The sequence below is a fragment of the Populus euphratica genome, unplaced genomic scaffold (genome assembly GCF_000495115.2).
Source record: "Populus euphratica unplaced genomic scaffold, PopEup_1.0 scaffold374.1, whole genome shotgun sequence".
Lineage (NCBI taxonomy): Eukaryota > Viridiplantae > Streptophyta > Magnoliopsida > Malpighiales > Salicaceae > Populus > Populus euphratica.
The window spans coordinates 70,295-87,679 of NW_011500077.1; the positions used below are offsets into that span (position 1 = coordinate 70,295).

Below are 17,385 nucleotides of genomic sequence, written 5' to 3' on the forward strand. Positions count from 1 at the left end.
GGGGGAGGGGGGGTGGAGCCAAAGTACATATAACAAGAAACAAAAGCTTTTAATTCTCAAATCATTGTCATGAATAATGCCAACAAGGACTCATCAATAAAGTGCAAAATTAAACAACATTATTCATATCAACTTTGTTCATGGTTTTTCTCAGCAACCTGAAAGAAGAAATCAGAAAGCTGTTACCACAAAGTTGATTCTTCTTCACTTCTCTTCAGTGTTTGCTTTCTCGAAAAAGGTCTTTTTAATCCAATCAAATGGCTGGAAAAGAAACAATTAAAACTTTAAGGTTTCATGTTCATAAACTGAGGAAAAGAGACACTATGGACAAAACATAGTTTGCAAAAACATTTTCTTTTTGTTGGAGTAGAGAAGCGCATTTGCTTATGAAATTGAAGTGCCACCTGCTGAGATATTTAACTTAGCCTACACATAATCAACAATAATGTTTGATAAACAATTTCTCAGGTTTAAATCAGCAGTTAAAGCACATTTCCATCCATAATCATCAAAAAAAAGTGAAACAAGAGCATTTCTATTTTATACGGGCAAGCAGACAATCAGATTAAAAACAACTATTATGGTATAGCTAATCACATGTAATGACAAGTTACAGAAAAATTATTAAATGCATAGATTAAGAAAGGATGTCATTCTAGTGCCTGAAAAGAATACACTAAAGCTTTTGTGTGTTCTCTATTTGAATAAGACCAATTTTATAGAGTATGTAACTTCTATCACAGGCTCAAGTTCAGCTAAGAAAAAATGGATCAGGTTGAATTGGAACATGGAAAACTTTTTACAAGCTTTCACCACCACTTTGAAAAAATTTATTATGTGTAAATATGTTAGATATCTGTAACTTCATAGGTGAAATAGTATCTTAAAAAAGAATATTTTTTTTACCGCTACACTGAAAATATTTTGTTGCAAATGAATAAGATATAAAAAAAATTTCACCGCTACACTTAAAATATTTTGTTGCAAATGAATAAGATATTAAGTAATTTTCAATGCATAAATCATAATTCTTGACACGGATCTTTTCAACCAAAAACAAATGATGATACCTTTGGTCACAATAGAAAATGAAGTGATGTGGATTATTCAAGAAGGAAAACAAGAAGATGATGAGTTTATAATCATTATGCATATTGACATTGAACCAAAAAGCCCCATTAGTCTAACAATATGGAGTTGCCCATAAATGCCAAGCCAATGAATAAGGACAATCCCATTCACTATACTTTTCTATGTTCAAAGTTTTGATCAATTCCAGAGTGATGTTAAGGGCAGTAATGTATAGTCGAAGTTTTTAATAGTCTAAACCTGATATCTCTCATCTCCACATCAAAACCTTAGATTCATACAAAAGTTTTGAGCACAGGATCAATTAAGTGATGTTAAGGGCAGTAATGTATACTTGAAATTTAATATGTTGATCAAATGGATACACACACACTGGGAACAGCAGCTAATACCAATCTGATGCCATGTCAGAACACAACATAACATATGGTAAAGAGACAGACAATGGGGTCAGAGTGCTTCCGAAATTCACTCCAAAACAGTTCCAAAAAACTTCATGTTTTGAAAGCACGGAGATTCAAATTCAGTCCAAAACTGTTCCAAAGACATAAAGTAAATTGTCTCCAAAGGTGTTGGAATGGATCTCTTTCCTTTCAAAAGAGAAGTACAGATAGACAATAACCAAACGCTAACTAATCAAACGCAACCAGAATGAACAAAAAGAAAAACATGGCTCTACTACTCCATCATAATTCTAATCAATCTTCTATCTACAAATAATATATAATTCCAAACACCCAGTTTATATTATTATTTCTCTAATCTTCCACTTGAAAAGAAAAGCAAATTACAAATCCATAAAAAAGATCCGTCTTAAATACAATTACTTATTTGTTATTTCTCCACCAAAAATATAAACAAATAAAAAATAAAAATCAGACCTTGTTGATTTATGAAAGAAAAGAGAGAGATCGTATCGAAGTTGAGATAGATCTATACCTGGACAAGCCATAGAGCGGTGGTGCCGGCGGCGACGCCCCAAAAGGCGGCAGTTTGGATATCGGTGGATTGGAGGCGGAGTCTGGGACTCAAGAACTTGAACATGGCGTTTTCTCCTGCCATTAATTCTTCAATCAATTAAGTTTTGGAAACAAGGAATTGTTTGTCAATTCGCTCACTGTCAGCGCTCTTCGCTGTGGCCACGCTTTATATTCACACCGTTGGATTGCTATGTATTTGGAAATTGATCCCAATTTGGTCCTCATATTTACACTTAGTTTCATTATGGTCCATATCATTCTAGTCCTATTAGTCCTGGAGTTGCTTGTGACTTGTGCGCTTTCTCTTAAATTTAGTTTCGTTCTATACTTAGATTTATGGGCTCGAGCTCCACCATGGCCAGAACGTTTTTTTATTGTTAACAAAAACATTTATTAAACAGTGGTACCTTAATAAGTTAAAAAAAAGTCTAATATTAATAATACAAGTATTGAACAATGAAATAAAAAATATATATTAATTTAAATAAAAAACAAGTAAACATATTTAATATTAAATAATAAAACTTAAAAAATATGACTTAAAAAAAAACCATTAAGCAAACCCGAATAATGTTTTAAAGTTGGATTAATCTCTAAAACTCAAAATCCATTAAATCATAAATTTAGACTCAGTTAAATTAATTCTCAATCAATATAATATTAAATGATAAAATTAAAAAAAAAATTAAAAAAATTTATCAAAAAAAATAATAATAAAAACATGAATAAAATTTGACTAGAAGAAAAAACTTAAGAAGGATAAAATTATATATATAAAAATATAAATTCAAAAATTTGTCCTGAACAAAACAAATGGCAATAAAAAGATATGGACTAAATTCAAAAGATTTAAAAAATTAAAGAAAAAAATAAATTTTAAAAACATTATTTGAAATATTGAAAGATTAAAATTAAAAAACAAAATATAAATTTAAAGAATTAGCTAAAGAAAAACCTAACAAAAAACGTAAAATAAAACGACCCAAGATAATTGAGGTCATTTTCTATACCAACAAAAGATTCTACAAAAAGAAAATAAATAAAAAGAATGGAACTCAATATCTAATTGATAAATGTTGAAGGGAAAAAAATAAAAATAAAAAAACTTAAACAAAGAAAAATAAAAAAACCAAACAAAACAAGCATGAACTTCATAAACTTAGTCGAATTTTTAAAACTCACAATCCATAAAATCTTGGAATCGAGTTTAATTAAGAAGCGTAGTTCTCAATCAATTTAATATTAAAAGATGGAATTATAAAACAAATATCAATTTAAAAAACTTTTCAAAGTAAAAAATAACAAGAAAAAAAATTAATAGGAAAAAAAACCTAATGAGGATGAAATTATAAGAAAAAATTAAAAATAATCCCAAACAAAACAGATAGCAATCAAAAGAATTGATAATCAAATTTAAAAAATAAAAAAATAGAAGTTGGTGAAATTAAAAAACAATAATTTTATGGATTATTCAGGATAAAAAAAATAATAATCAAAATGATAGGGACCAAATATATATAAAAAAAAAATTAAAGGGGCTAGCCTAAAATTTTAAAAGGATTGGCACAAATTTTTAGGTGGAGAGAAGAAAAAAAATATCAACAGCAAACTAGAGTTGTGTTTGTAATAGAAAATGATATTTAGTAATTAAATGACCTCCCACACACCGTCCAAAAAGCATAGAGCCAATATTTACTAGAATCTACTTGACATTAGTCAACAATGTTTTGTTAACATTAAATATTTATTAAAATTCAAAAATACCCTTCAGTTAACTTAGATATTAACAAAAAAATCATGATAAAAAATCATAAAACCTCTAGAAAGATAGCCTTATTAATTTGTTAACAAAAAAACACACCAGGCTTAAGTCTTTTTTTTTTTTTATATTCCTGGTGTTTTTATGTGTTTTAACTATTTTTTATTTTAAATTAATAAAAAAACATTAAGCAAACCCGAATAATGTTTCAAAGTTGGATTAATCTCTAAAACTCAAAGTCCATTAAATCATAAACTTAGATTAAGTTAAAAAATTTAATTCTCAATCAATATAATATTAAATAATAAAATTAAAAAAAATTAAAAATTTATCAAAAAAAATAATAAAAATAACATGAACAAACTTTGACTAGAAGAAAAAACTTAAAAAGGATAAAATTACATATATAAAAATATGAATTCAAAAATTTGTCCTGAGCAAAACAAATGGCAATAAAAAATATGGACTAAATTCAAAAGATTTAAAAAATTAAAGAAAAAATTAAATTTTAAAAACATTATTTGAAATATTGAAAGATTAAAATTAAAAAACAAAATATAAATTTAAAGAATTAGCTAAAGAAAAACCTAACAAAAAACGTAAAATAAAACGACCCAAGATAATTGAGGTCATTTTCTATACCAACAAAAGATTCTACAAAAAGAAAATAAATAAAAAGAATGGAACTCAATATCTAATTGATAAATGTTGAAGGGAAAAAAATAAAAATAAAAAAACTTAAACAAAGAAAAATAAAAAAACCAAACAAAACAAGCATGAACTTCATAAACTTAGTCGAATTTCTAAAACTCACAATCTATGAAATCTTGGAATCGAGTTCAATTAAAAAGCATAGTTCTCAATCAATTTAATATTAAAGGATGGAATTATGAAACAAATATCAATTTAAAAAACTTTTCAAAGTAAAAAATAACAAGAAAAAAATTAATAGGAAAAAAAACCTAATGAGGATGAAATTGTAAGAAAAAATTAAAAATAATCTCAAACAAAACAGATAGCAATCAAAAAAATTGATAATCAAATTTAAAAAATAAAAAAATAGAAGTGAGTGAAATTAAAAAAATATAATTTTATGGATTATTCAGGATAAAAGAAATAATAATCAAAATGATTGAGATCAAATATATAAAAAAAAAATTAAAGGGGCTAGCCTAAAATTTTAAAAGGGTTAGCACAAATTTTTAGGTGGAGAAAAGAAAAAAAATATCAACAGCAAAATAGAGTTGTGTTTGTAATAGAAAATGATATTTAGTAATTAAATGACCTCCCACACACCATCCAAAAAGCATAGAGCCAACATTTACTAGATTCTACGTGACATTAGTCAACAAGGTTTTGTTAACATTAAATATTTATTAAAATTAAAAAATACCCTTCAGTTAACTTAGATATTTACAAAAAAATCATGATAAAAAATCATAAAACCTCTAGAAAGATAGCCTTATTAATTTGTTAACAAAAAAACACCCAAGGCTTAAGTCCTTTTTTTATATTTTTGGTGTTTTTAAGTGTTTTAACTATTTTTTATTTTAAATTAAAATATGTTTGGAAATGTGGTTATGGTTATTTTTTAAAGTAATTTTTATGCTAAAATACATTAAAATAATATTTTTTATTTAAAAAAATATTTTTAAGATCGACATATTAAAATGATTTAAAACATATAAAAAATTTAATTTTTTACAAAAAAAACAAAAAAAATAAAATTTTTGAAAACACATATAGATGTTCTCGAACTACCCTTAAAGAGCTTGAAAACTACGTTGAATTGAATCATAATAAAAAGATTATATTGTCTTCAAATCCAAGTTCAATATTTTTATTTTTTTACTTAGGAAAAATTCATGGGAATACTATTCTAATGAATAGTGTCACAAGTATAGGGGTAGAGTAATGCCTCTTCCTCCCTTCTTGTTAACACTAGCGAATTAACTGGTCAATTTTTAGGACAAATGATGGAGAAAAAAAATAAAAATAAAAAGTAATTAATTTCATCAAATTGTTTTCAAGATTTTATTACAAATAAAAGCTAAAAATCACATGCTGAAATATTTAAACAATCTAATTACAATTTTGTCTCAATGTAATTGGGTATTTATTTATGTACTCTTTGATAAAATAAAATAGAAAATAAAGAAAGCTCTCTATGCTTTTCAGATTGGGACTAAACATGAATCTAAGTCCTTGTAAATGAATGAGGAAGGAGACACATTATCAATTTTAAATCGTAGGCTTTATATCAATCTCTTCTTTTATATAGCTAGAAATAATAATCAAAGACATTTGATTGGGAAGGACTTTGACCTAGTAATCGTAATTCTTAAATCCAAAGCCATTTGGGTTTAATGTAATTGTGTACTTTCTTGCAATGAATTTAATTATTTTTCCTTGCCTAATATTAGCTATAGTAATTAATTAAATAATCCCACCTCAAGTCACTGTGGTTAGTATTTTTCATTTGAAAATATTTTAAAATATTTTTTTTATTTAAAAAAACAAGTCGTTAGTATTTTTCATTTAGAAATATTTTTTTATTTTTAAAAAATTAATTTTAATAAACACATAAGAATAATTTAAAAATATTAAAAAAAATATTTACTTTAAGCAAAAAAAAAATTAATTTTTTTAAAAATATTCTTCAAGCAAATAAATAAATAAATTTTTTTAAAAAATATTTTTAAAATATAAAAACAAACAGAGGACCATCTTTCTCCATTCCCAAGAGATCGGACCAATTTCCCTTTTTTTTTTTCTCGCCTTCTTTTACCTCAACTCATCTTCTTTTTTCTCGCCTTCTTTTACCTCAACTCATCCTTGGTATGCTTTCAGCAAGACAAAATGGTCACTCTAAAATCCCCACACCAAGTTTCTTCATAGATGGTGAAATGGACAAACAACGTGCTTTTGCAAAGCCATTTATTCATGGTGAAATGGACAAACAACGTGCTTTTGAAGGGGAAGAGAGACAATCCACAGCAAGAGGAGAAAATATAGAAACCATTGGAAGCAAGTTCCATCGAAACCATCCATGTTATATCTCGTCTTCCACACTAGCTAAAATGTACTTGAAAGCTGCTGTTTAGCATCACTGTTGTTACTATCTGGTTTAAAGGTGGGTCGGCGACCCTTATCAGGACCCCCAATAACGCCCCAAGTTTCAAACTGCCTTTGCCGAGCTCTTGCCCTCTCCTTCTCTTCTTCAGATTTTGATGAATGACAATAGGGACAAGAAACTCCATATTCCCACTCCGGTGCTTCCATGTCAGCATCACTAACTGGTTGCTTACATCCATAGCAAAGCTTGAAAGTTCCCTGTTCCAAACCATGCTCCACTGAGACCCGTTTGTCGAAAACAAAGCACTCACCCTCCCACAAGCTCTCTGACTTTGGAATTTCCTCAAGGTATTTCAGAATCCCACCCTCCAAATGATAAACCTGGCAAACAATTATAATTGAAGGATCAAAATATCAATACCCAACCAGAAACGCTAACACTGTTCAAATACAAACAAAATGCAAAAACATCACAACAAACAAACTGAGGTCAAATAAAGGCAGGCACTTAATGCTGTTTGGCAGTGATAATGCATTTTGTGAAGAACACAACTAACATATATCTCAACAGAAAACAAAAAATAGTACTAGATATATAATTAAGTCTGAACTCTGAATCTAGAAAAGGAAAGGAAATTAGCCTCTGCTATTACAGTGCATGATTTGAGGATTCATTAAAAATTAAAACCTGAACACACCATAATACTTATCAAAAGATCACCTTTAGTATGTGATCACAAGGTACAAGATCATGTTTATCAAACAACATACAATCAACCAGTAGGTTCATCAAAATGCATGGCAGAAGAAAGATTTCAAATAGAAAATCACCTCTTTGAAACCTTTGCAAAGGAGAAAACTCGAAGCCTTTTCACATCGAATTCCTCCTGTGCAGTACATTGCAACTTTCTGAGGCATTTTCTTGTTTGGGCTCTTCGTTTCTTTATCAGTGCTTCCACCAGAACAGTTCACCTCATCAGTTTCTGAATGTTGGAGCTCATCATCCACCCAAGATGGAAATTCACGAAATGCTGTGGTACAAGGATCAACAGCTCCTTTGAACTTCCCAATTCTAGTTTCATAGTTATTTCGCACATCAACTACCACCTATGCATGGGATCAATTACAAGATCAGACAGTAGAAAGTGGGAAAAACACTGTTAAATTAAACTCCAACTATGCCTTATGTATATTAACACCTCATTCTAAACAAAGAAAGAAAGGGAAAAACACAAAACTCAATTCTAAACTTAATTTTTATGGAGCTTATCAGATCCAATTTTGACAATCATATTTGATTTGACTTATTGAAAGTTTAGAAACAAATTTTTATTGTTGTAAACTTAAGCTTAGCATGAATACTGTAAAATCAATTATGTTCAATTTTATGTATTGAAAGTCAGAAACAATTTTTTATTGTAGGAAACTTAAGCTTTGCATGAATGCTGTAAAATCAGCATAATATAATCAATTCTAACATGGTTAGAACACACCATTACAATTTAAATAAAAAAAGCCTCCTGACTTCATCTGTCAACAGCTTAAAAACAAGCGTTGTTGCAGTTATAATTACAGCTGCTGAACAATAAACCATAGCATGCAATGCTAAGATTGACAAGCCTTTTATCTGTTTGTTAAGGAATAAAAAGCAGAAAACATCAAATCCATCCGTTTAATAACAGTACTTAAACAGAAAATGCCAACTTTTAAACATGTCAAAATCTAAAAAAATTGGAATAGCATCATCTAACACACAGAAGAACTTAGATTAAAAAAAAAAAAAACTTGCACCGTGTATGGACTAAATAATTATTGAGATGAACATTTGTGGTTGATTAACAGAAATAAAGTTAAGCCATATATCAATTCACAAACACAACCAACCCTAACTAGTTTCGGGTTAAGGGTAAGTCTTAGTTGGGTATCTAAACTCAAGCTCTTCCTTTAAATAATAGGAAAAGCAAGCACGTGATGTGAGACACTCGGAATAGCTTATGATAGGGGAAAAAACATTATAACAAGCAACAGAAAAAACTGAAATAATATTATATTATACTCACTGTATCTGGATCACTAATCAATGCATTCCAGTCCCTTGGCTTCACATACTTCCCAACCCTTTCATTAGGTGAGATTGAGGGCATTCCAAGAGTAACAATCTGCTTATTCATGAAGAAAGAACAATATAGGAATAGCCTCGTTATACAATACAACAGATGTATTTCCCATAATCATGAGTCTCTCCCAACAAAATGAAAATTCTCCTGTTTATGAAGCAATACCTCTTTTTTCAACTTGACCCTCACATGATCCCAGCGGAAGGGTGCATCTTCCCCTGCAGCAAGAGGAGAACCACTTGTGTGTCCATGATGGATAGCTTCCTCCTCGGGACTAACAGGTGACTCCACTTGTCTTAACCCCTTTAGCCTGTCATCACTTTGGATGAATCCAAGAACATTCTCCACTGATTCCCAAGTCCCACAGATACTGCCATTAATTCCCTCTGGTGCAAGAATGATCCCACCTGAAACACGCTGAAAAGCATCAGCTTGGCAAGGTGCGAACACAATGGATGAACTTGACCAGCAGAAGAACAATGTAAAGAGAAGTGCAAATTACAAGGTCAGACACGTAAACACTATACGGCTCCTAGAAAACAAAAATCTAAAATCTGCTAAACTCAAAGCGACAAAAGGTTAGTCCCAGACACTACAGGTTTGGCTACCATGTCCTATTCCAGATTCGTTTATTCTTCGATTTTAAAATAATTTTTTTTCTAAAAAGAAGCAAGTATCAGTAATTACAGCATTACAATTCTTCATGCCACATTCACTTGGAAAGTAAACTAAGAAGCAACCACAGCCTATAACAAGACAATTAAAAAGAAAAATCCCAAATTTACAGCATTACAATTCAAAAACACATCAAGATCAGATACTACATAAATAAAAAAGAAAAAAAACGGAAGATAATGATAGAAACAAAGTACCAATTCTTCACAAAGCTCTTTTAAGGGCTTTCTCATGTCAGCATAGTCAGGAAAATCAGCGAATTTGTAGAAAGAAACCACTACAAGAGTTGATTCTGGGTTCGAGTTATTGGATCCGGGTGCGCCCGAAATGCTAAGTTGGTCTGTGCTAACAGACCCAGAGAAGCAGCTGGAGACTGTCATGTTTTGAGGTAATTTGTGTGAATTTGAAAGAGAGACCTTAGCGTTATTAGAGAAGAGTAGAGGGTGATTATGATTTTGCGATGAACTAATGGTTTGGGTGGTTGATTTCATAGGAGTTAGAAATGTAGGGTTAGGGTTTAAGGCATGAGTTGATGATGACAGCATCCTCAGCAAGAGCAATGGAGGTGAACAACTCCTGAGCATAGTATAAGGCTGCTGCTTTGCATTCGTACTTTATTTTATTTATATCTCTGGTGGCCCATTGGATGTTTTAAGCAGGAAGCCGAAAACAGCGTGTGCACACTTTTCAAAATCTATTTTTATTTAATTATATAATAATTAAAATAGATATTAGTAAAAAATATATAATCATTATAATTTCGTGAAAAAATATATTTTTTAGTTAAATTTTTCTTCAATGTATTTTTTTATTATAATAATAACATGTATTTCTATTAGTAGCATTGTTTATTAAATAAAATCTAATAGAATATTTATAAAAATAAATTTAGTTAAGGGGAGTTTTATTTATAAAATTAAAAAAAAATAAGAGTATCATGTCTAGGTGAAGACATTCTGCTTTCTCATTTTGAAGAACACTTATAGTAAATCACTCAACGTGAGAAAGGTAGCTTACAAAATAAAAGTGACAAACTAAAATAGTTGATTTTGGGAAGCAGGATGGTTGTATAGGGTGATTGGTTGACTCTTTCCAGAAAATCTCTAATGCTACTATAGATTTTAGGGATTTTTATGTAGGAAATGATAAATTTGATACAATTTTAGAAACCTCAATGTCGTGACTATAAACCAAAGCATATAATTTTTAAATTAAAATGATTCATCAAAGCGTTTAACATGTTATATATGTTTCATATTATAATTAATTAATTTTAAACGAACAATATTATTGTCCTCAACATCGTGACAAGCCAAATAAAAACAAATGCTTGGTTTTATGTTTTGAAAATTAGGTAAAAATAGATAAAGAAATAGTTATCTAGTATTGTAATTATTAAAGTTCTAATCAATCTTTAAAGATATGAGATAGGAGGCTAATTATGTTAAAAAAAGATTTTATCATTCTAAAATATCTCATCTAAGATAAGTTGTATTGTCACTTGTCTTTATTAATAATTATTTATTATGCTTAACTTACCGATGATCTATCTATATAAATTTACTATAATGAGTTAAATCTTATATAGGTTTTATGCTTCTCCATTCTAAAGTCCTAATTGTTTTTTTTGTCTTAAATTTTTTTAGTAAATTGACATTTTTATATTTATTTACTCCAAATCATGACTTGTGATTATTAATAGTTTATCAAGCCATGACAATGAATAATTGAATGTGATTTTATCAAGCTCGTTGAACTTATTCCCAAACCTTTAAATAATACCTCTCTAAATGTATTGTTTATGCAACAATGATCCATATATAACGACCCATTCAAGTTCATTTATCCTATAATATCGGGGTTTACTTGTAAATTCTGCTGAATGAGACTTTTTATACCCCAATCCTTAAATGTTCGAGCAATGATAATTGTTTAGGGTTTATTTACTTTGAAGCAAGATTTAGTGACACTAGAATTAAAAAATTCCAAAAAAATAATATTTTTGATGTGTCATCAACAAATATTTGACTAAAAAGAAAATTAATGTTACTGTTTGATAACTTAAAACCCACAAACCAAAACTAGGTGGGTTTTAAAAACCTTACTATCAATTACTATCATCCAAACATTGCATAAACAATATTGATAACTATTGAAAAGAAAGAAAAAACTGATCATCCCATGATTATCACGCATTGTCATACCATACATGTATCTATTATAAGTCATTAAAATTGTCGCAAGGCGATGTTGAAATGATGTGTTATTTAGCCTCTTGACAGGGTGTTGAAGAAAGGAAGGTTTTGGAATATAATCATAAAGTTATTATTATAAATTTCAGAAGTATCCACCTAACATTATAGTTATTAAAAAACCTATAATTGACGAGAGTTTAAGTAAGAGACTGGTTATGTAGGTAAAAGATACATCACTCCTAGTATACCTTATATAAGGTAAATTGTATTGTTATTTGATTATAATTCTAGGTCAAGTTTCTTTTCGTTGATCTTGTCTAAGGTTCATCGTAGATATCTTTTCATGAGGAAGTATCTAACTTATCGGGTTAAATACTAACCAATCTAAGATTTAAATTTTAGCATTGTATATATTTCTTTGTATTTTTAATGCCTAAAGAAGTATCTACTATGTACTTTTACACTCCTAAATATTAAAGTTTACATCTAAAACCTAATATAAAATGAACAAAATGATTGGTGATAAGTTTTTGATATTTTAGTCACATCCTAACGGATAATCATAAACTAATTATGATATCTATTTTTTTTTGTATTTTTAAAACATGAGAAAGAAGTAATTTTTTTTTTGTTTTTTATGAAGATATGCTTGAAAAACTTTTAGGATTTGACCATATGCATAAAAATAAAATATTTTTTATTTAATTTAAAAAACATAAATTAATTTAAAAAATTTTAGATTTTTTTTCAATTTTTAAATTTTTTTAAAAAACATTTCAAAGAAAATTAGATATTTTAATACTAGATCTGTATCTTAAAGTATAAATATATAGCTTAATATTATGCAAAATTGATATAAAAATATATGAGAAAATCATAAATGTTTTTTAAATAATTTTTGAAATTTTAAAATATTTTTTGTTTCTTTAAAACATATTATATAATATTCTATATTATTATAATATTATTATATTAGGCTACGCCCGACCTAGCTAACTAGGCAGGACCAAGCTAGGATGGACTGACTAATGGCCTAACAGGCTTTTTTATACTTTATTTTTGGGTTGGGCTAGGCCGAAACGGATTCAACCCAATTTGTATTTGCTAGTATAAGCCAATAGTTACAGGACGTGAATTCCTGTATGCAGACGAGGAAGTGGAGAAGAAGAAGAAGGAGCTCACTTTGCTTAGGGATCGCATATACTGTCACTATTCTAGCTGAGAATGGTGGAATGGCTAGTGATCCATGGTAGTGCTAAGGTGGTGGCTAGTTCTCCAGGGTGTAGGAAAAAAAAGAAGTCTACAATTGAAATTGAGACTTCTATTATATAAAAAAATAGCACTTTATTAGTCAATAATCCACAAACATTCCAAACAACTCCATGATCTAACCACCCAATCATACACACCTTGATTTTTATTCCCTTAATCCATTTTTAATGCCTTAACATAAACATACAATTTTATTTTACTAGTCAACTATTGAATACATCTAATAATTGACACGACCAAAAAATTAATGTCTTCTCTCAAATGCAGGAGTGTTGAAGTAATAAATAACTTGACAAGACCAGAGTCAAACCTTAGAGAGGTTAATTGTATAAATTATAAATCACAACAACAACAACAATAAAAATAATTGTCAAAGTTAAAGGATCCATTAATGGTATTTCAAATAAGTATAATATAAACTCTTTTCATTACTCAACTGGAAAACACATACAAAGAAGGTTCCAATCAGATTATAAATTGTTAACATGATTACATTAGTTATCTTATTCGAATAATACTAATACTTGTAAGTATTGTTAGGTATTCATGACTATAACTTATATTAACAACAAATCAAGTTCTTTTTATAGTACAGATGTCGGTTATACCATACGGTTTTGGTTATGAAAATGCCAAAGATTTATTATACTAAGTGATATATAAAATAAATCTAGATTAACCATTTAACAAGCAAAGTATTAAAAGTAAACAAGATAACAAATACAAAACATGTTAGTATGAAACATTAAAATCTATGTTGAGTTTACACTATACTTATTCTTACATAGTTAGTGTAACCTTTTCACCTTGACATAATAAACTTAACTCAACATAATAAAAGAAAGAAACATAAATAAACAAAATAAGAACATAAATAAAATAAAAGTTAACTAAATAAAGAAAATAAAATAAAAAGTATAAATGACACAACCAAAAGATTGATGAACAACAACAATAGTAACAACAACAACAACAATAGGAGTGTCGAAGTAATAAATAACCCGACAAAACCGGGATTGAACCACAAGGAGGTTAATTGTACAAATTATAAACAACAATTATGAACAACAACAATAGTAACAACAACAACAACAATAATAATAATAGTAGCAATAATAATAATAATACTAGTAGTAGTAAAGAAAGAAAGAAATGGAGAAGAAGAAGAAGAAGATGAAAACTTTGAGATAAAATATTAATGTAAGGATTAAACAATAATAATAACAAATGTCAATGTTAGAGATTCCACTAATGGTATGTCAAACAAGTATAATATAAACTCTTATTATTCAATTGGAAACCATACATAAAGGAGGTTCCAATCAGATTATAAATTGTTAACATGATTATATTAGTCATCTTATTCGATTAATGCTAATACTTGTAAATCTCGTCAAGCATTCATGATTATAACTTATGTTAACAACAAATCAAGTTCCTTTCATAGCTCAGGTGTCGGTTATACCATACAGTATGGGTTATGAAAGTGCCTAGCATTTGTTGTACCAAGTGTTATACAACATAAATCAAGATTAGTCATTTAACAAGCAAAGTATTAAAGACTGAACAAGATAACAAATATAAAACATGTTAGTATCAAACATTAAAGTCCATATTAAGTTTACATTATACTTATTTTTACACTATTAGTGTAACCTTTTCACCTTGACATAATTAACTTAGCTAGACATAATGAAAGAAAGAAAAATAGATAAAAAAAATAAAAACATAAAAGTTAACTAAGTAAAGGAAAGGAAATGAAAGGCATAAACTTAATATTAATGAAAGGAAGAGTATGATCTTGATCTGGACACCAAGATGCCTAAATACATGACAAATGCCTCCTTTTATAGGCCAAAATTAGGAACTATGGATTTGATGACTAATTAATAAGTAGGTGGCTAACTCTTGACTTGGTGACAATCCTTATCTTCTCTTGTCTGCCCAAAACGTCATTAATAACTTCAAAATTGGAGCTAGTTGAAAACATGAAAGTTATAGGCAATTATCTCAGATTTCTTGTGTAAAACATTCAGCTCATTTAGACTTCTAGAACTCCAGATATGGCCAAAATATTGAACAGTGCTCAGGCTAGAAGATATATTGGGACTTCTTTATTGTTGCTATAATTTGGACTTGAAAATGATATTTTTAGATCTTGGGCTCCATATAAAAGCTGTAGGCCTATGTCTTAGCTTTCCAGCCATATAAATTGGATCTAAATCTGACATATATAGCTCGAGATATGACCCAATTACCAAACAGTGTTCTGGTTTAGATTGTACCGACATCTCTTTTCTAAGTTTGGTCATCTCTTTATCCTTGCAATTTAAGTTCTTAAAGTCATCAATCAATCCTTTCATTTATGTGATAGGCCTGCATTTAAATTGAACATTTACCACAAATTAGAGGTATCTTATATTATTAGATATATTATTATAAAACATGCTTTAGTTAAGGAGTTATTGATACTTCAAGTGCAAAATGATGATATAAAACCATGATAAAAATATACTTTTAAGTACTAATAAATAAATAAGAGATTAATATAATCAAAACTTAAGCATTATAAAAATACAAAGAGATAAAATAAGAGCATGATCTTGATAAAACCAAGATGTCTAAATGCGAGACAAATGCCTTCTTTTATAGCCAAAATTGAAAACTATTGATTTGATGACTAATTGTTGAGTGGGTGACCAACTCTTGACTTGGTGACAATCTTTATCTTCTTATATGTCCAAAACATCATTAATAACGTCAAAATTTGAACCAAATTTACCATGAAAATTCTAGGGAATTATCTCATCTTTACAAGAAAAAAAATTGAGATCATTTGGACTTCTAGAACTCGAGATATGGGTTGAACACTGAATAGTGTTTAGACTGCAGGATATAATCAGACTTCTCTATTATTGCTATAATTTAGACTTGAAAACGGTCTTTTTAAATCTTGAACTCCTATAAAAATTTTAGGCCTATATTTTAGCTTTCCATTCATATAAAGCAGACTTAAATTCGAGATATACAGCTCCAGATATGACCCAATTATTGAAGAGTATTGTAGTTTGAACTGCACCTGCATCTCTTTTCTAAGTTTGACCCTTTTTTTATCCTTTCAATTTTAGTACTTAAATTCATCAATTAATCCTTTTATTTATGTGATAAGCCTGCATTTAAGATGAATATTTACCATAGATTAAAGGTATCTTATATTATTAGATATGTTATTATAAAACATGTTTTAGTTAAGGAGTTATTGATACTTCAAGTGCAAAATGATAATATAAAACTTTCATAAAAATACACTTTTAAATACTAATTAATAATCCATTAATAACTCTATAAGTCAATCATATTGGTGTAAGTAGCTCAACTCTGAGTAGCTTAGTTAATCAAATATCCTAGTAATCAATTATATTAATGCTACTACCTTCATTAAGGATAATTAATCCATTTAAATATCTCGGTCGTTAATTACATTGACACAACTAACTCCATTCAAAATAGCTAGTCAATTTAAATATCTCGATCATTAATTACATTGACACAACTAGCTCTATTCAAGATGGCTAGTCAAATTAGGTTTATATAAAGATATTCATTGTTGCGGTTAATAACAATTCACACACACAAATTTCCATCCCCATATATATATATTCGCATAACAATATTTATTTTCCTACCGTATACTACTTTTCCTACTCGTAGGCAACATTCATATAATAATAATATTTTTCCTGTCCATAGATAATATTCACTTAATAATAATATTTCTCATACTCGTAGACAATATTTTCATAACAATATATCCCATGCTCGTAAACAATATTCATATAATAATATTTCTCAGAATACATAGTAATACAAAATACATATAATATCTATTATATTTTGGCATTACCAAAATTTAAATAGTTAAGAAAGCAAGGAGACAACCCTTATCCTAAACTCCTAATATACAAGATCCGGAGAAGTCAGGTCCCACTCTGACTTCTTCTTCTACATCTCCCCAAGCAATAATAATTAGCTCTCATATCGCTAATGTAAGTCTAATCATAGAAATCTTTATACATTTCAAAATCTCTAATTAATATTCATATATCATAATTATCAATTTAAATTCTTACTTAAGACTTTTACCCTTTCATATCTTAATCTCATATTTAATACATCACAAATCAGCAACTAATATTTATCAAATACTTAAACACACACACACA

General features: G+C 28.5%; 1 protein-coding gene and 1 long non-coding RNA gene across 2 annotated transcripts; both read right to left on the minus strand.

Moving 5' to 3' along the window:
* Positions 1–27: 27 nt before the first annotated feature.
* On the minus strand, positions 28–2,361 carry LOC105108674 (uncharacterized). Its single transcript, XR_839099.1, has 2 exons — positions 2,029–2,361; positions 28–261 (listed from the first exon to the last, which is right to left on the minus strand). It is a non-coding gene; the product is annotated as an uncharacterized LOC105108674 (long non-coding RNA).
* A 4,395-nt stretch (positions 2,362–6,756) lies between these two features.
* LOC105108675 (Rhodanese/Cell cycle control phosphatase superfamily protein) lies at positions 6,757–10,320 on the minus strand. Its single transcript, XM_011003079.1, has 5 exons — positions 9,893–10,320; positions 9,186–9,437; positions 8,964–9,062; positions 7,735–8,010; positions 6,757–7,284 (listed from the first exon to the last, which is right to left on the minus strand). The coding sequence occupies exons 1-5, from the start codon at positions 10,277–10,279 to the stop codon at positions 6,904–6,906; spliced, it is 1,395 nt and encodes a 464-aa protein (XP_011001381.1). The 5' UTR covers positions 10,280–10,320; the 3' UTR covers positions 6,757–6,903.
* Positions 10,321–17,385: the final 7,065 nt, after the last annotated feature.